This window comes from Ornithodoros turicata, chromosome 1 (assembly GCF_037126465.1).
Source record: "Ornithodoros turicata isolate Travis chromosome 1, ASM3712646v1, whole genome shotgun sequence".
In the NCBI taxonomy this organism is placed as follows: Eukaryota; Metazoa; Arthropoda; class Arachnida; order Ixodida; family Argasidae; genus Ornithodoros; species Ornithodoros turicata.
Genome location: NC_088201.1, coordinates 229049100 through 229069881, shown reverse-complemented (window position 1 = coordinate 229069881; position 20782 = coordinate 229049100). Strand labels below are relative to the sequence as shown.

Genomic DNA, 20782 nt, shown 5'->3' with positions numbered 1-20782 from the left:
TGCGTTGCAGCGGACGAGAGCAATTTTATAATTTCGTTTTAGACAGATTTGGGGCGGCGACTCTGGCGATGGGGGAGATGCTTTTGGTTTAGCCGTCCATATTCCCAACAGAGTCCTGACTTCCTCAATTGCTCAGGTATCCTGAGGAATTGTTAGAAGGGGTCTTTGTAGTGAAACTTAACTCTGGCGAGAACTTTTCAGCACATCTGGGTTAGTTTTTGATTACAGACATCCTTTAATAATTTCTTAAATATTCCTAGACATAACGTTCTTCTGAAAGTCAGGACTGTGTTGGGAATATGGACAGGTGACGCGAAAACATCGCCTCCATCTCCAGAGTTCTCATCCCAAATCTATGAAAAACGCATAAAACGCATATAAAGTATAAAATTGGTTAGCATTAGCATCTCTTTAGCATTTCTATCGCCCTTCATAAGCAGCTCTCGCGTCTACTACATGTTGGATATAAAACAAGTTTGTCAGAAAATGTCTTGTGTGACCTGCTTGTTCTATACGATCGCGCGACAACAAGCCCTATCGAGCGTTCGTGTTTGTGTTTGCTTACGTGTCTTGCCCATCGCTCAGGCTTGCCTATCATGGAATTTCTCCACCAGCTAGCCTGCATTTACGCCATTCTGTCAATGCCCGATCAACACCGTCCTGTCATCATCCTTTTCGTTTTTTCATGGTATTTCCCGCTCACCAGGGGCGCGTTGTCGGAGATCGCAGCATCGTAAAGCCGCCGGTGCTCGTGCAAGGGTCCCGACAAAAGTTTACGGAACACGTGAGCGTGTACACTGTAAACTGAAAAACACCCGTATGGGTGTAAATGACTTGTCCCATAGCTCACACTGCCTTTTACACCGTATGGTGTGGAACCCCCTTCCCCCTTTTTTAGAGGGTGTATTCTGGGAAAAACACCCTTTGAAATTGTTCTTTTCTTTGAAAATGCCTTCTTTTACACCCTTTAGAGGAGGGTGTAAGATTGTTAAACTCACTCTCAAAAGGGTGTATGAAGGGTGCAAACGACGGCATTTTCAAGGAAAAGCACCCTTTCAAAGGATGTTTTACCAGAATACACCCTCTAGAAAGGGTGTTCCAGACCATACGCTGTAAAAACTGGTGTGAGTTTTAGGACAAGCCATTTACATCCATAAGGGCGTTTTTCAGTGTATCCTCTCCTCGGTATGACACCGTAGCGGCAAGCGGAAGCTGGCGATATCAGGCCAGTTCACTGCCTCAAAGGGGTGGCCTGGACGGAAGATGTAAAGGCGGCGCCTACGTGGACATCATGGAGGGGCACCCTGCTACCCTATGTCCCCGACGTTCCCTGCGGGCTGCTGTGTATTTCAACTCGATGGCAGCTTCGTGCACAGGTGTAGAACCGTTCAACGCCGGCTCGACGATCTCGACATTATGCAGCTGCAATGGCCTGCGAAGACCCCGGATTTGAACATTATTGAGAATGTTTGGGGAATAATGAAATATAGGATGAGTCCTAGACGTCGGCCTCTCAGGAGTAAAGACGCGCTATGGGAGGCGATTATTCTGGCTGAGTGGACCGCAGTCCGCGTAGAAAACTCCATTATCCACCGGCTGTACGCGTCTTTACCAGAGAGAATGAAAGCCGCTGTTTCTGTTGAAGGGGTAGCGACTAAGTACTGAATAAATATCCAAGTTGTCCGTGAGTCATATTCTGGAACATGACTCACGGACAACTGACGTCACTCAGGGAACCTATTTAAGCAATACCCAAGCAGCACAATGTACTGAAAGTCGGGTGCAATAGGGGTGGACGGGTAGGTGGAAGACCTTGAACAGACTCCTGAAACTAAACAACACTGATAAGAGACATACCGTCCACCCCTATTGCACTCGACGATCAGTACATTGTGCTGCTTGGGTGTGTAACCCTTGTACCTCATTTGTCCTGACGAAGACAGTGCCACTGTCCAAACGTCGACCATTTTTTTAATCTATGTGTTAAATTACCCAATATATATACGTCTGATATATATATATACAGGGTGTTCAAAATTAAGTTTTCACGAGCGCTACGCAAACACAGCGATGACAGGAAACCTGATGATAACTTTACGCTACTTGTGTAAAAAACAGGTGCTGCTAATTATGTAGCACCTGTTTCTTACTCAAGGAACAGACAAAATAGCACCAGTTTTCTTTTGTTCGCCTATTTATAAAGTGCTAGTGAAAGCTTAATTTTGAACACCCTGTATATGTATCGTGCGTATATCCACTGAAGGCTTCAAAAGGCGCACAATGGCGACTAACCAGAGAAACCACGCCTCGAAGTTGGAACAAAACTGCGAGAGAGAGAGCATGTTCGGCACTTTTTATATCACAGAGCGTTGCTCTTGCGCTTCAAAATTTCCGCTCAGACTGCTGGCCTATGAGCATACTAAAGCATAAAAAAAATCACTGCTGTATCAGACTCGGGAGATATACGCGTGCAAACACGGTAACACTCGAATTCAGGGTCGGATTTTCTCATTCTTTGCGTGCGAAAACTACTCCGTAGAGATCATTCATGTTATCGATGTTGATCATCATGTACGATGGGCTTCTAGATATGAAAAAAAAATATTGAAAATCGAGGAGGTCGATGAGACCTCGCTGCGTGAACTGACGTGAAACCGGCCTCATATACTTATGCCGCCGTGCTTGATAATCTAATCAGCCTCATCTGTACCTTCCTCTCATTTGTATAATTAAACGTTTCGGTTACACGCACACACACGCACTTTCTCACCCTCTCTCTCTCTCTCACACGCACATACTCACGTAATAACAACAATAATAATAAAGACGTAAGGTAATTTTTCCGGCCACAACGGTCTCCTCTCTGCTTTGCTTTGCTTTCACTCCGCGTTAACCGAACATCAGATGATCAGATACCGGATAATCAGATATTAGACGTCATAATCGCAGTCTTGAAAGACGGCAGGCTTGCGTTCCTCGTCCCCGACGTGGTATCTGCATGTTACATATCTGTACCTTCTGTATTAACGCACATGCGTCATTCCACGCCAAGTGATCCAGCGATACTGCTCGACCTCCGCCGATTTTCACGAAAAAAATCAGAGTTCATTGCGATGACAGACGTATCCCAAATCCAAAATATTAGCCTTAAATAGCGACGCGTTCCGGCGCTAGGGGGCTCTGAAGTCGAGCTTCGAGGAAAAACCGTGGCCCCTCTGAAAGCGTGTTGGGAGCGTTCTACGTCACCGAAGAAGCCCAAAATTTAAACGTGTTTTCTAGAAGGACAATATCACCAATTAACTGAATTTGAATAGTTTACCTCCAAATTTGGGATTTGTGAGATTCTGGGAAACAGTTCACAATTTGCCCAACTGTGACATTTTTTATAAAAATAGCAACAGCATCTACCAAAGCGAAAATTTGCTGGTGTGAAGCCCCTCGGGAGCTGTCTATAATAAATAAATATTAACCCTTTTCTCAACAATCTAGGTGCTGTAAAAAATTCGTAAATTCGGGGAAATCCTTAAAAAGTCCACATTTCAGGGTTAAAATTTTCACTGGCGATAACAAGCTAGAAGTATGCGCTTCACATAGAACTGTAGAAGAAGAAATTACTTTTTTTAGGCGCTCTTCTGGCGACGTAGGCTTTGCAGCGCGGTCACCGAGTATAAGCGTACGCTGGTCCTGCTCGCCTCAAAAACCTTGAGGTGAACCTCAAATTTTAGCAGAAGGAATGCAGGAAGCTTTTCTGAAAGCGAATTAAGTCAATATTTTACATATACAAGAGCTCTTTCGACCAGCCCCAAGGGACAGTTCAAGTTCTCTGGACTACTGATTTCCCTTTTCCTCTTTTGGCGCATGCCGCTATGCTGCTTAAAGTATGTCTATAAATTTCGACCTTGTACACCTTCAGTACCTTTATGCACCTCTCCTTCCTTCATTTCAGAAATTAGTACCTCTGTTGGGGTATCACTCGCTCTATAGTTAAAGCGCGGTTTTATGGGCAAAGTCAAAGCATCCGTTTCAATTTCGTTTATGGTCACCCAGATCGTGAGGCGACAAGATTTGGTTTTTGAATGGTTTTTGAATATGTATTTTGCTGCGAGGCTCTTCGACGTTCCCCGACACCGTCACAAAGACCCTTCCCATGTGATGCCGAAAAAAAAGAAGAAAGAAAAAAAAGGCCAAGAAGCTCATACAAAAGTCATATACATGGTGACAGCGATTGACGATTTTTTTTTGTTTTGTTTTTATACCATGACGCAGCACCATCTGTAAAATACTCAATGTGAAACTTTCTCAATGTGAGAAGTGTCCGCGGTGAAGCATTGTAGGAGTTGCCCTTGAAAAACGTGCACTGCTGACTTAACATGCGTTACCACTTACATGATACCATTTATAAGTGAGAGAGAGAAAGAGAGATTATGGTTTTAATGGCACAAACGCAACAAAGGCCATATAGCGCCAAAACTACGGTGAGTGTGTGAGAGATGCTTATGGGATGAGAGTGGGATGTGAGAGTGTGTGGTAGTTAAAAGCTATCTACAGGTACGAGCGATGAGATGGACCAGGATAAGAAAGAGAGAAGGGTGAACAGGCTAACGTGCTTGGCGGACGATAACAAGTGAGTATCTACAAGTGTGAGCGATGAGGTGATCCAAGACGAGATGTTTACACGAGGAGTTCAGTGATATTGGATAAAAGCGGAGCATTTATAAGTCTGGTGCTATGTGTCTTTGTCCTGTCTGTCGACATCACGGAAATAAACAATGATAGGATGAACAGTATCGTGCCAGTACGCATTTTCTGTCGCGCCTGGACCGAAGGCATGCGATGTGCCGAGCGGCAATGCTGAAATCGCAGAACCCGCAGTAATCCAGCGGATTTCAACTTGTGCGCTTATTACAGTGCAGTGGCCCAAAGCTACACGGCGGGAGATCATTAGCGTCATGCCTGAAAACATAGACAAGAAAAAAGGTTTTACAGAAATGACACGCATGATTTTAAGAAAACGTCATGGAAGAAAATGGGGTCACTGTGACACAAGGAAGGAATAAAATCGAATGATATATGAAGAGTCAGTTGTGATACACTACAGGTTAATTTTTGGGGCTGAAATATCTATCGCCATATGTGCTATAGCTGAATTTCGTTAAAAATATACTAGACGCTATAATCCCATTATCGGAACTTTCATATGGAATACCAGTCGCGAGCAAATGGGGCGAAGGAAAGAAAAGTCAGAGAATGGAATATGTTGCTCTAATTTGTTGTTTCCCGTGAAACAACAAGCAGTAAAACAAGCTACGGTAAAAGAAGGAGAGCAATTCAACACTCACCGCTGTGGAGGTCCTTTGTTGGTGCTAGCAGTCGCCGAAGTGTCATCGGAATCTATAGGTTCAAGATATCCGAGAGTGCAACGACGACGACCACCAAAAGAAGCGGTTTAACAAACGACTTTAAAAGCGATAAAACCCCCGTGCCGGGGAACAAGTCAACAGACGACACAACACACAGGCACAGACTGACGAACAAGGATTTATTATCAAACTTGGTTTATATCCTCTAACCTAACCAACAACGCCCTCTTCAGCAAGTTCCCAGTACACCCCCAGCATGCCTAGTGACTTTATCTTTATCAAAAGTATAAGACTTATCTTGCGTCCCTCCTGTTTGAATCTTCCAAAAACTTCTCGACAAACGAGCAACGCAAATTGCACGTGTGCAAGTCTGTCGAAATTGAACTGTCTCTTAAAACTGCAGCTAATATAGGATACTCCTGTGCAAAATGTGTTGTACGTTTGAGTTGCAAAAAGGAACAAAGATCGAGTCGAACTGCTGCTATAAGAAATTTTATGTGCACCAAGTTGCGGCCCTCCGACCAGAAGCGAAGGGAGAGCCTTGAACCGGCTGTGCGGAAGCGTGTGAAGATGAATCACCCGGCTTGGGTCGAATACTAGATACTCCACACCGAGTCTACTTCTAGAATGCCTGTGAGACATATCCTCACAAGTGCTCATTCTTTCGTGCATTTGAGCGTACGGGTGGTCGGTAGTTTCAGTGAACTGTGTGCAGCCGCGACATTGAGATGGTCGAAAGAGCTCTACCGAAATAGGGAAATTACCATTTCAATGTTGACTCACTCCTCTTGTAGAACAGCTTCCAGCATCCCTTTTGCTAAAATTTTGGTTTTACCTCAAGGTTTCTTGAGGCCAGCAGGATCAGCATGCGCTTATGACCGCGCTGCCAAGCCTACTTCGCGAGTATAGAGCCGAAAAAAGAATATTTCTTCAATTTATAAAAAAAAAACTTCCTAATTTTTTATTCACGCATAAATGGGAAGTTCTTCTACAGTTCTTTGTAATGCGCATATTTCTAGCTTGTTATCCCCATTGAAAATTTTAACCCTGAAATGTGGACTTTTTAAGGATTTCCGCGAATTTACAAATTTTTTACAACACCTAGATCGTTAAGAAAAGGGTTAATACCTTTTTGTTATAGACTACTCCCGAGGGGCTTCACACCTGCAAAATTTTGTTTTGGTAGATGCTGTAGCTATTTTTATAAAAAATGTCAAAGTTGGGCAAATTTTGAAGTGTTTCGCAGGATCTCGCAAATCCCAAATTTTGCGGTTAACTATTCAAATTCGGTCAGTTGGTGGTATTGTCCTTCTAGAAAACATGTTTAAATTTTGGGCTTCTTCGGTGCCGTAGAACGCTTACAACACGCTTCCAGAGGGGCCACGGTTTTTGTTCGAAGCGCGAACTTCAGAGCCCCCTAGCGCCGGAACGCGTCGCTATTTGAGGCAAATATTTTGGATTTGGGTTACGTCTACCACCGCAATTATTTTTTCGTCAAAATCGGCGGTGGTCGAGCAGCATCGCTGGATCACTTGGCGTGGAATGACCCACCTTCATTGATGGTTCTGTCTTGTGCTGTTCGTTTAGTGTTCCATTTTTTGTCCTTCCCCCAACCTGACGCACACGTTGCCCACGTCATTAAATATAGATATGACGTTAAAAAAAGATTAAGCTGTAACTTTAAGCGGACATTAAAGGTATTAACTGCAGTGCGCACTCCGAGATTACAACGAAATATGCAAAAACAGAGAAAGAAAACAAAAAAGAAGAAGGAATACACCGTCGCCGTCAGATGACCAACAGTTTGTGTACGCAAGCGGCGGTTCTAAGAAAAAGGAAAACCCGAATTTATCTTCCATTCGTATTTTAGAAGGATGTCCATGCTGTCCACGTTTCCGTGAGAACAAAGTCAGCGCCAGCAAAGTCGTCTTCGGCGACGCCGGCAGCAGTGACCAGATAGGCACAATTCCGGCGCAACGTTCAGCGTCGCACTCCTGTAGCCGTATATTCAGGAGCTATTTTCCTTCGCGTAGAGGTTACCGCCGTGACCTCGTCGTTTCGTTTCGCGCATGAACACTCTCTCTCCACACCTTAAGACGCAATAGGTTGTTCTGCGAAGACAAGGTTGCGTTCGCAGTGTGTCTGTGCATGTGCGTGTGGCTTGTACGAAAAGTGTTGGATGCCTAAGACGACGGTAGGTTGACTTACGTCCTCATACATTGAAATGGTGGATTGATAACGCTCTCACCGGTGGAATTCTCTCGGGTTCTGATCGAAGGACTGGATCTGTTCATCTGCCGCCGTCTCTTTAGTTACTACTTTTGGGAGTGCCGGTATGTAGTAGTTCGTTTCGCGGCATGTTAGGTATGTGTTCTCGGCCATTCATTTTGTGCACCCGTTTTAAAACATACCAGGAAAGTTGAAAAAGGTGCCTCTGTGAAAGGAGACATAGACACAGGAGTAATGGGAAGCTGCCTTGCAATAAAGGGCTCGCTGTTACGCGGTATGTTTTGCAGGCAATGACGTCCCATGTTACTGTTTTGTATTCACAGAACTAAGTACTCTTTGAGAAATACAGACGCCGTGCCGTCTCGGTTCGCTTATCAATTCTGTGGAAGAGGAGACGCATGATTCACAGAGAAGTGGAAAGCCTAAATCACAGGCTCTCGGCGTTTTAGTAGTTAGTCCTTTGAAATATTCGAAGTCTGACTACATGTTGGGTGCCCTTCTTAAATTACCGCAATGCCGGGAGGTAAAGGATGAAGTATCACCCGTTAAGTAAGTGAAATGCTTGCTACGTGCCACCCTTACTTGAATCCTGTTCACCTGTGCTGGTATCTTTCGATGCCAGGCATATTCTCTATGCATAAAAGAAGGGAGGCTCGGCAACCACGGATCACGAAATGTGTTGTCCAACTGATCTCTTCAACTACTGGAACTCCGGAAAGCGCAGCATTGCGGAGAAATTCCAATTTCTTAAAATTTTGCGGCGCATGTTTCTCTCATCTTGTCATCTGATTTCCAAGACGCATCATATTAATATTATGAATGCAAAAACGAATTAACGGGCTCCTTGCTAAAGATACAATAAAACGAAAATATAAACTCTGGCTATGCCGTGACATTACTGGCATCCGCATCGTTAGAAAAAGTTACGTTTCGGGCCGCGAAGTAAGTACTCTGGCGGGGGGGTGGGGGTGGGGATATGGTTATTAAGAAAAAAAAAGAAAGGGAAGGTAAGCCAGATGGATGTCTGCGTGTTATTCATAAAAAAAAAAGTGAAAGGGGAAGACAAAAAAGGCAAAGAAAAGAAGAACGCAAAAGAAAACAAAAAGAAGAAAAGAAAAGGAAACGAGAAATGAAGAACGCAAAACTAAAGCTGAAGAATCACACACTCTGACGGGATCCTATGATGTATGCCGAACTGGTATAGAAATAACAGGAAGGAAGAACAGAATAAAAAAGAAGAGAAAACAGGGAGAACGTAAACAGTGAACATGCGCACAACTGAAGGCATTACGCCTTTGAAAACTGAGTGCAAAAGGAACGAAATGCATTAAATCACCGGTGTTTGACCCGAAATGCGCGCAATATAATGAATATATGGTCAATGAAATGGAGCAGCGGGAGTTGAACCCGCTCCCAACGGATATGCGTTCCGAAGACTGGCAGCTGCTGGTGCCTTTTCGACTGCTTCGTTTCATTGATCTGATTGCTTTGGGCGAAATTCAGGCATTGTGTTGTGTCATGCTCTATGTTTCTTCGCCTCATCTTCTACTGTGATAATGAGTATGGTGGGCGGATACATATTTTACAAATTGCAAGATGCATTTTTGGGTTGGTGCCTCTTCGCTCTTTTGACCCGGGCGCGCCGAGCCCAAAACGTTGGTGTCAGTCTCTTAGCGGGACTTCTCGGGGAGGCGCCCCCCCCCCTAGTTCATTTCCGGGGGGGGGGACAAGGTCCCTCCCCCCTTCCCGCGGTCGGCGCCTATGCTGCCGACTGTGAATGATGCAAAATGTACGCGCGCTGCTCCGTGATATTTACTGCTGGGTATTACTGGCACGCCAGTTTTCAACTCCAGTCTTGGTAATGTAGATCCCATATTGCCCAGGCAGAGGTTCAACATTGGCTTTACGTTGTTCCGATGTTCAGTAAATATGAAGTCAATATATGCCCAATCAAGGTATAGTGTGGGATAAAGGTTTACGGAACGCGCGTCCCGGCGGTTCCTTCCTCGGAGTGTCACGCGAGCAGCGAATGGGTCAGTGCGGATATACACGTCTGCGTAGGTAACCCAGTTACCTGTTTGCAAGTCCGTACGGTACCGTCCCCCTCTAGTGTGTGTCTCCGAAGGAGGAGTGCGTTCCGTAATCTTTTGTCCAGTATTGGACACATTGGCGCGCCCCACATCAAAGTACAGGTTTCTCCGTGCAGTTATCGTTTGCCATATTATTTTATTTGTATGGGTGTTACCTGTGTTGTTGACGGACGTATAACTGAATTACTTCGTTCTGACCCGAATATATCGTGCTGAAAAATGTGAAACGAAAGGAAATGAAGAAGGAGACAAGCCAGAAAAAGAACGCCAAAACTCTTGGGATAAGGAGTCTGGTGTTGCACACTGCGTATGACACCGCAGGATTGTTGTTAACTGCTCGCCAGGATTCATGGGTGGATATGTTTATTGAAAGTTCGACTTGCTACTCATTAAAGAAGAAGAAAGAGAAAAAGAAAAAGGAGAGAAAAAGGAAGCGCACAGAAAAGGGGGCTTTAGAGGCTGGTCCAGACGCCGGTGGCAGGAAGAAAGCTCAAGGGGGAAGTAACCGCCCTCTGGTTGCGCCAAAGCGATGTTGGGGTACCCAATTTTTAAGTATTCTAGAAGATGTGAGCTACAACTATACGACAGCGGTGCTATTCGAGAAGTGTCGCATACCCAGAATTCACAACCTTTATTGCTATAAGCTCATCCTGGCGTACCAAAGGGCAGTTAAGGAAAACTTAAGTGACCTTCCGGACGTGGCGAGCTTAGAAATTACTAATCCTGCTTACAACTAGCGCCACCCTTTAACATATAAAGTTCCACAGTGCCGGACGTCGTATGGGTTCTACAGGTTGCAATATAATTTAGTTAGATTACTCAATGATAATACATGCGATTTGCTGTCTTTACACAGAAATGATTTGCTAACATATTTTTGTAATTTAGGGTACTGTATATAAACGTTACATTGCTGTAGCATGGGTAAGAATCAAAGCTGATCTTTGTTTCATTCGCTATTTATTATTATTGATGATTGGGTGACATTTCTGTACTTGTTTATCATAGTGCATAGTGTTGCATATATTGTGATTATTTAATGTGCTGCTGTAGGGGGTAGAGGCCTTATCAAGTCTCCTGTGACTTTTTAGCCTCTGCTCGTAATCACTTGTGTGTTGAAATCAATAAATAAATAAGTCGTTGAATGTGGGGTTGGAGGATGAGTCTTTCAGAGAGATACCAGTTGCAGGATTGTAGGTAGTACTCAATGTCTGCTTCCACGCAACAAGTTGTGCAATCGTTTCTGGGATGGGTTTTTACTCGTCACCCCATTAGAATTTATACTGAACACACACACAGACAAGAGCACAGTGCAGGGCTGAGCAAGATGAGGGAGAGGAGAAACTGTTGGCAAGAATACATCTGGCATTCATTCGTACCCGGTATTCAGTCTCTTATTCGATATGTCACCCATATTGCGACAACCTATTACGTACGGAGGCGCGCAGAAGTGCTTTCCCTACCATTGTAGAAGCTGCACTGGCAATACAGGGTATGTCAACATGAGGGCATGTCAATATTCCTGCCTTCTAGTGAAAGGTTTAATTTGTACAACTGGGCGGATCTTGCCAACATTAGGACAGTCTCGGACCAGTATTGGCTTGGGTTGACAAATACTGGATAGACGACGTGTCAATGCTGGTGTAACTGATACAGTGTGGAAACGGCAGTGGCCGTACCTGAGCCGAAAGCAGGCACCTCTCATGGACCATTGTGCATTGCAAAATTATTTTCCCAGTAGTGGTGCGACTTGCAACCTTGCCCACTTTAAGTCAATATTGTGTGCCTGCCGCCCATGTCCCGTCCGTATTACTCCATTGGACGCAATATATGTTTGTGTTACTCACATCATCGAGAGCCAGCAGATGAACCATCCAAAGGTTTATTCCAAACCAGAGAGCCCGAAGAAAACCATCCGCTCCCAACGGAAGCTTACAGCAAGAATACGAACACAACAGGACGCGCAGCGCGTGAACAGTTCCGCAACTTTGTCGTCGTCACTATATTACACTTTCCCCCCCCCCCCCCTTAGTCTGAAAGTGAATGTTAAACGCACAGGTTTCTTGAGTGGTCTACCACGAGATGACGTAGGCCCCGATATGATGTGCCTAGGTGCTGCCGGTAGTGGCGCGTCGTCGTGAGGCGGGTGCTCCGCCGCTGTGGAAAGCCATTGAGGAATATGTCTCGAAGGAGCTTGGGAAGTGATGGGGACCACGCAAGGAGAGTCGTTCGGCGGCACCGGCAGCCTTGCAGGTGGCGAATTCATGTCACCAGTGGGGAACCGGAAGCTTGACGTGAGACGTTTTGTGCTGTCAACCGGCGAAGAGGACCTGCGCATGCGATCCACATGCCGACGAAGCAGTCGTCCATCCTGTGTGAGGCCCTCGTAGGAACGCTTGCCGACCTTCCCTGCAGACCTTCACTTGGCACCACTTTCCATTATTGGTGAAAGTCCTGAACCACGCGGTCTGGCAGACCTTGAAGTGGTCGTCAAGCTGGGCTTGGGTGCCAGGGGGCGAGTCCTCGTAATGCGGGTGAATTGTGTCCAGGGCAGTCCTCAATTCCCTTCCAAACATTTGTTTGGCTGGCGTCTCCTTGGTTATCGCATGCGCTGTGGTGTGCTGGTTCAGGAGGAATCTCGACAGACGACACTGAATACTTCCTTGGGTGTATGTCTTCAGGGCCCGCTTTAACTCCTGAACCATCCTCTCCGCCTGACCGTTTGTAGAGGGATGATATGGGGCGCTGGTTACGTGGCGGATACCATTGCGGCTGTGTGTGTGTTGAAGAACGACTTCATCTCGCTGGAAACGAAGGCGGTACCATTATCGCTGACCACGGGTTGCGGAAGTCCGAAAGTGGCAAAGATGGCACGTAGCGCGTTGATGAGTGCGGAGCTTGTTGCGGTGGGCACTGGTCGCACCTCGAGCCACTTCGTGACGGCGTCAACTACAACAAGGTAGGATTGGCCGTGAATCGGTCCTGCGAGATCCATGTGGAGGACAGACCAAGCGACGCGAGGACGAGACCACACTGGTGGTAATTGTCTGGGCAGAGACTTGGCATAGCGCTGACACGTGTGGCAGCTGCTTACGGCGTTCTCGATGGCGGTGTCGAGTTGTGGCCACCAGAAATAACTTCTTGCAGCGTGCTTCATGGCTGTCATTCCTCTGTGGCCAGCATGGAGCAGGGTGACAGCTTGCGACTGTAGCGCTGGGGGAATAACCACTCGCGAACCCCAAAGTAAACAACCTTTGTGGGTAGAAAGTTCGTTCCTTCTTACGTTGAAGGGCAGGAAATCTTTCCCGGTCTAATCTGAGACGTGACCCGACTGTACACCTTGATACACTCTTGAGAGGGTTGAATCCTGTGCAGTTGCCTGCACAATAGCCGAAGGCGTGAGAGGGGGAATGGAAACTGCCTCGATCATGAGCACATCTCCAGGTCCCGCCGGTTCAGCCTCTTCTACAGGTAGAGGCAGTCTGCTGAGGGCGTCGGCGTTTTGATGGCGTTTTCCCGGCCTGTAATGGAGTTTATAGCTGTACGCCCCGAGCAACAGGCACCATCTTGTCATACGTGGAGATAAAACTGCAGGAATCGGGCGGTCCGCGCCCATGATGCCCAGTAGGGGTTTGTGGTCGCTGTAGATGATTACTTCTCTCCCTGCGATATACTGGTGGAAGCGAGTCACTGCAAACACGATGGCTAAGCCCTCTTTATCCAGCTGTGCATAGTTGCGCTCAGCTTTTCCCAGTGTGCGCGAAGCGAATGCAATTGGAGCTTCGTTCCCTTGATCGTCAGGCTGTGCCAGGACTGCGCCGAGTCCGTACGGCGAGGCGTCACAGGACAGGAACAGGGGTTTCTTCTCGTCATAGTGCTGGAGGACCGGAGCGGACAGCAACGTTCCTTTGAGCTCGTCGAATGCCCTCTGATGTTTTTCTTCCCAACGCCAAGGGGCTTCCGCATCCAAAAGCCTATGCAGAGTCTCTGCAATCGTAGCTCGGTCTTTGATGAATTTACAGTAGAATGCCAGCATGCCCAGGAAGGACTGCAGCTGCGCTTTGTTTGTGGGTGGTGGAGCCTCGGCGATAGCCTGTATTTTGCTGTGAGAAGGTCGAACGCCTTCTGCGTTGACGATGTGTCCCAAAAACTCAACCTCTTCCACGCCAAAGATGCATTTCCCCCGTTTTGCTTTTAGCCCAGCTTGCCTGAGCCTCTGTAGGACGGCTGTGAGACGTCCGCCGTGTTCTTCCTTGGTTGGGGCGGAAATAAAAATATCATCAAGATAGACTACCACGCCGTCAAGCCCCATGAGCAGTTGATCCATGAATTGCTGAAATATCAGCGGGGAGACGGAAACTCCGAACGGTAGACGTTTCACCTTGAACAATCCCTTGAGTGTAGTGATTGTTAGTGCTTCCGCCGTGGCTTCGTCTACGCGAAGCTGTTGATATGCTTGAGTCAGGTCCACTCTTGAAAAAAAAACTTTCCACCTCGTAACGTTGACAGAAGCTGGTCTATCGTTGGCAGCGGGTACGACGCCAATTCCACGCTTGCGTTTACTGTCGTTCGATAATCCCCACAAATCCGGAGGGTATTATCCTTTTTGCGAACGATCACAATTGGCGTAGCCCATCTCGAAGCTTTCACAGGTTCCAAGATACCTTGTGTTTCGAGCTTCTCGAGTTCCTCAAACACCGCGTCCCGGAGTGCAAAAGGTACAGGTCGAGCTTTCAAGAACTTTGGTGAAGCCTCCTGTTTCATTGTGATGTGCACTGGAGTGCCACTGTGTCCGTTGAAAGCCGGATCGAAGACGTCCGAATACTGTGCCAGTACAGTGTCGACGGTCTCAGCCATGCGCATCTGGTTGACCTTGACGGAGATTCCGAGGCATTGGAACTAGAGCACTGCACGGGCCCGGGCCCCCGACCCGGCCCGGGCCCGACCCGGCCCGCGGGCCGGGCTGGGCTTGTTATTGGCTGTGTGCTCCGGGCCGGGCCGAGCCCGGGCCGACAAAATACGCCAGCACCGCGGGCCGGGCCCGGGCCGTTAAAATACGCCACCACCGCGGGCCGGGCCGGGCTCGGGCCGACAAATATGTTCCCGAGAGTCAGGCCCGGCCGGGCCACGCAGCTAATTCCACACATTGGAGATGCATTAGTTCATATCATCATGCGCTTGCGTCATTCCTGTGCATATTTTGCAAAGACAAGCAAAGGGTACTGCATTATGCATATGATTCGACCCTCTAGAACATTCTCCAAGCCACTTTACATTGCTCCTCACTCCTCACATATTTCACAATCACTTTGGCAAAGCTTGGTAAGAGGGATAGGGACTGGGAGAAAGCAGTTTGTCGACAGCATGCTCTATCTCCGCAAAATCTTGACAGTGTAACGATAACGCCCCGTGCGTTCTGGATTTAATTTGGTCTCGTGCGGTTACGGTGTTAAACCGCCATCACTTGTATGTTTGTCTTCTCTCCTGATAAATTACTTATAAATTTGTTTGATAATCGCCAGAAACGCGTACGTCGCGGCTGGAAATACTAGGCCGGGATCTACTCGCCGGGTCACCGGGCCGGGCCGGGCTCTATTTGCTTAGACGCCGGGCCGGGCCGGGCTCTAGTCACTGGTCACCGGGCCGGGCCGCATAAAAATATGAAGGTCCGGGCCCGGGTCGGGCCGGGCCATTTTTCGATGCGCCCGGGCTGGGTCGGGCCCGGAAAAGTCGGCCCGTGCAGTGCTCTAATTGGAACCAGTCGCGCCCTACGAGAGATGAGCCAGCTCCCTTCACTACTCGTAGGGGTAGAACATGCGTGCTGTCGTCCAGCTGAACGCTAACAGAGATCTTCCCCAGAAGTGTCAACGGTTGGCCCGACCAAGTTGACAAAGCTGTTGATTCTGGCTGAAGCTTTGGACGTCGAGTACTCCATAAGTTCCTGAATGTGTCGTCGCCAATAACCGAAAAAGCGGCGCCTGAATCTACCTCCATTACGTGTGGTACGTCGTTGAGCCTCAAAGCCATGGTTATCTTCGGGGCTACTTCGGAGCGTACGTTATGCAACGTGTAGACTGACGGTACTGTAACTTCTTCGTGCTCTGGCTGCAACTGATTTGTTGTCCGATCCTTCATCTGTGACTTGGACCGACAGGCCTTTTCGATGTGCCCTTTCTTTTTGCAGAAGTGGCAAACGGTGTCCCTGAACCGACAACCCGATGGATCATGCTGTCCCTCGGAGCGAAAACATGGCTGTGAATGTTGCGGATCCTTCTTCCGCTTCTTAGTGAGAACCTTCTTGGCCATTGCGTTAATTTGCTGAGAGTCCCCATTCCTTTGATGTGGGCCTGCTGGTTTAAAGCGGATTCCGCAGCCAAGGCTAGGTCCAGAGCGCGTTCGAAGGTAATGTTCCGTTCTGTGAGTAGACGCTGTTGAAGCGCTGGGTCTCGAACTCCGCAAATCAGCCTGTCTCTCAACATTACTTTGAGAGGTAGCGACGTGTCCAGCGCTGGAACGGGGTCGACGGCGTGGCTACTGCATCGCCTGACTCTGCAGTGGTTTGCAGAGGCCTCGCTGCTGGTGTTCCGAAGTTACATTCCTTCGCAATACTTCGAAGCTCCGTCACGTACTGCGAAATAGATTCCGAGGGAAGTTGATCCCGTTTGTGGAACTTGCAGCGTCCCAGAAGTTCGGTAGGCTTAGGGTCGAAGTGTCCACTCAGAATTTGCACAAGTTCGGCATAATCCACTTCGGCTGGAAGTCGAGGGTGGACAAGGGCTCGTATTGTCTGGTATGTCCGCTCACCACATTGGCTTAGGAGAAAAGCCCGTTTTCTTCGTCGGTTGGGTGATTTCATTGGCTTCGAAGTAGAATGCCAGGCGTTCGATCCATGACGACCAGTCAGCACCTTCGCTGAATTCGTGTAGCCGCAGAGACATCGCGGAGATGGAGCCTGCCGTGGGTTGGATTTCTCGTCGCCAGTGTTACATCATCGAGAGCCAGCAGATGAACCATCCAAAGGTTTATTCTGTGGCGGCTCGTGGACGACGATGACGACGTGCCTCTGCTGCCACGCGCTACGGCGCTGGCACGGCAGTTCTACCGGCACCGTCCTAGCGTGAGGACACGACCATCTGCCCACTGGGAGATTCCATCATCGCCGGTCAGGACTCATGTGGAGGAAGACCATCGTCCTCTACATTTGGTGCCCCGAACAACGAACACCATGTTCGGCGTAATTCGGCCATGTAACATCCTAAATTTTTCGGCAAACCAGCAGCGAACCACCCGCAGGCAAGGCGCACCGGGACTACTGTTCCACGGGGACCCGCAAGGAGACCACAGTTAGCTGACTTTCCGGCCTCCACCTGGTTCATGACGGTCCTCCCCGGCACTACTCTGGCGGCAACCGGCATTCCACGCTGTCGTACCGGTCGCGGTACTGTCGCCCACTCAGCAACGCACTCCCCCAGCAACAATCAGCACTCAGCAACTCACTCAGCAAGAATGAACGCTCGACAGCAATCACTCAACAAGGGCTCAACGCAATCAGCAACAACTCAAGCATCCAGCACTCAACATACACATCTCATCACTGGAACCCGCCCGGATCGCAGCACTCTTGTTCCCGCCATCCCGCTGCTGCTGCATCAACAGCCACAAGCACAAGCCGTACGTGTGCCCAGCCGTCCAGCATCTACGAGCCGTCATCATTCTCCGCTTCGTGGTATCGACGCGAACCTCAACTGCATGCACCGCTCCGCGTCTGAGGGGGGAGTGATGTGGCGGCTCGTGGACGACGATGACGACGTGCCTCTGCTGCCACGCGCTACGGCGCTGGCACGGCAGTTCTACCGGCACCGTCCTAGCGTGAGGCCACGACCATCTGCCCACTGGGACATTCCATCATCGCCGGTAAGGACTCATGTGGAGGAGACCATCGTCCTCTACAATTCCAAACCAGAGAGCCCGATGAAAACCATCCGCTCCCAACGGAAGCTTACAGCAAGAATACGAAACACACAGGACGCGCAGCGCGTGAACAGTTCCGCAACTTTGTCGTCGTCACTATATTACAGTTTGCTCCCAGGCCATCTGTTGACAACATCGTCCGTATTTACCGAAAACAAATGTGGAGACCATATTTCGAAGTACCAGACCCGCTGCAGGCACCCTGGGACTAGTATTCGCATGCTACAACAATTACGGGAGAATAACGCTAAGCGTGGACCTCTATAGCATCGGTAGTTCAAGGGGGATGACAGTAATCGATCACGTTAGCATTGTGCCTGGGTCCCTTTTAATATACGAATACGACTCTGGCATGGCCACTGGTTCTAACCCCCGTTGAACAGTGCTGGTGCGACAAGTGTTTTACATGTACTTCGCTAGTTTATGAGGCTTCCTTAGAATATTCACCCTTTTCCTTCCAATTTACCTGCTGAGGCCGACTCCTGTGAAGGGCGCACAAGATGGAAGAATTGATTGCCTTGCACATGAGTTCGATCTCTTGAAATGTTGCAGCCATGGAATAGAGGAAGAGTGCATACTGCCAAACAAACTACTCGTCTGGAACAAAGTGCTTTGGTGCTGCGGCGTCTACCTCACTGAGACTGAACCAGGAGTTCTGACCCTTTTCTCCACCCGTGATATTCCTATTACAAGTCGCAATACTGTACATCTGAAATACTCTTAAGGATCATAGGCGAACACGACAGCATCAAATATTTCTCTTTCCGTCGGTAAATATTGAGATTCTGGACCACATCCTGGATCCTTGGCAGTGGCGATCGGATGTGCGTGGGCTCACCTTGGGTTATACATATTATAATAGAGTCGTATACCCTTTCTTGGGCTCATATCACTATGCCACGACGTTCCCTTTGGCCTCTGAGGATTTTGAACCCAGGACACCAATGACGACAGCCACCATGATGTTAACGATGGTGCGCAATGCAACATCGTTGAAGTCTTCCAGGTCGAAGAGCCTGTGATTCAGAACAACGCCGCCATTGAGCTCGGCATGGAATTGGCGAAGAAACGTTCTCTTAAAACACTTTCTGTGGGTCCAGGTTGTGGAGATGTTTGTTTTCCTATATATCTGCCATCACCTATGCAGTCAGCGGATAAAGTTCAAGTATGCAACCTGAACTCTTTGACATTATGGAACGGTCTACAGCACAAACTGGTTAGCGCTTTCTTGTTATCAACTACGACGGTCGCATACCCTGAATCTATCTCGATGCTTCAGCGACACCGAGATTGCTTCTGATCAAAGTGTTCTTGACGATAAGGTAGTAATGCTCGCTAACGCGCTGTCTCGCAACAGCAACGTGGAGGTTCTCGTTTGCGAAATGTGGTATTCGACCTGGAAGGGGCTGCGGCACTGGGCGAACTGATGGAGAGAAACACGGCGATACGTACAATCGACATAAGCGGGAGTTCCTCGGGACGGACGAGTGCATAGCATTGGCAGATGGAGTTGCGGCTGGCAACGGTTCTTAAAGAACTGCTCATGGAAGAATGTTACTTGACACTTACTGGCGCAATCGGAATCTGTGAGGCAGTGCGTGAAAACAAATCGTGCATAACTGTGAGCTTCGGTGTGATTTGTCCTTCTATAAATGAAATGACAACAAGTGATTTTGTCGCACTGGCTCTAGCCGACCGCTAGGGAAAATCCGCCTTTCAGGAATGCTGATGGAATACTAAGAGGCCACAGCTTCCTGATGCATCCACAACAACGTGAGAAGATAATGTTGAATTGCGACGCTGATCATGGTTTTCCAGTTGGCAGATTTTGCTCTTTCCTCGAACAGGAGGGGACACACGTCGATGTAGTGGACCTCAATTTACGCGATCCGGCTTTTAACATAGTGCAGAAGCTGGCCTGAGTGTCTTCAGCACCAAAATGGCCTTCAGGCTCTTACGTTAACCGGTACGAAGAATGCGATGAACCACGCGCGAAGTACTGCGGTTACTTGCTCTGAGTCTGGAGAAGAACACCACGCTCTCTGCTTTACACCTTGTTTTGCAAGCCAGCGACGTCATTCGTTGTTTTGCGCGTATGATACGCAAAAACAAGTCCTTGAATAGGATGACCATACGGTGTAATCCGCAGACTATCGCTATACAGGAGCTGGAGCAACATATGGAATGCAACTACGCTATCACATCGTTTAGGCTCCTTGACGGGAGACCACGTGATGAAAAACTGCGGATCGAAAGCCTGGCTACCCGGAACAGAGTTTTACAAGATCGATCCATGCAGTTCATGTTGGAGGACGTCGTTGTCAAAAGGCGCTGGGTGAAAGCTTTTGAACTGACACGTGACACGGGGACGCTAAGGAGAGCCATCATGTCCAAGCTGAAGAAATCGCAAGAAGAAGCGCAATTTCTGATCGACCGAAAACAGCGGTACATTCGCGACCACTACTTCACAATCACTGCAGTCTGCAAGGGTAGGATCGTGTGCTGTGCATCGCCCACGGGTGCTACTCAGCTAGACAACCTGAACGTGGAATGCCTATCTCATATCACGGGCTATCTGAGTATAAGTGATGTTGTGTGATCCCCTCTGTAGCTCTACGATGGACGTCTAAGTCAAGATTGTCTTTACGACCTGCGCCACACTAACCCGATATGTATCTTCTTCTTCTTCTTTTTTTTCGCGTTCTACTTTACAGGTCGAGCGAGGCACCCTTGAAGAGTGAGGCTAGTTATCAAAACCTTGGTAGCAGGTGTTCCTTTCTCTTCGTCGGAAATATACCTCGAACGCTTTCGGCATGTGTGAGCAATACATAAACACGCATATACGGCATTGTTTGTTGAATCGCCAATAGCATTTCAACCTTCTTTATTAGCTTCTTGTTTCTGGAGTGCTAATCCTGTTCCTCTTGAACTGTGTACTATGGTAGGCCTACACGATGGTCAAAATGTATGTAATGGGGAGAGCAACGGTGCTGTATCTCAGGCCGCTTCTGTTGTATGTTTCTCTACTTTGCAAATGATAATCAATAAACAAGGAAGGAACATGTGCTCTTCTTGTTGCTGATTGCGTCGGTGCTATGTTTGCCAGTGATAGCTCCGCCGGAGCGACGATGA

The 20782-nt window shown here is 48.1% G+C and overlaps 1 protein-coding gene across 1 annotated transcript; it reads right to left on the bottom strand.

Moving 5' to 3' along the window:
- Positions 1 to 11991: 11991 nt before the first annotated feature.
- Positions 11992 to 12845, bottom strand: LOC135395787 (uncharacterized protein K02A2.6-like). Its single transcript, XM_064626881.1, has 2 exons — positions 12444 to 12845; positions 11992 to 12393 (listed from the first exon to the last, which is right to left on the bottom strand). Exons 1-2 carry the CDS (start codon positions 12843 to 12845, stop codon positions 11992 to 11994), a joined length of 804 nt encoding a protein of 267 aa, XP_064482951.1.
- Between the last annotated feature and the right edge of the window lie 7937 nt (positions 12846 to 20782).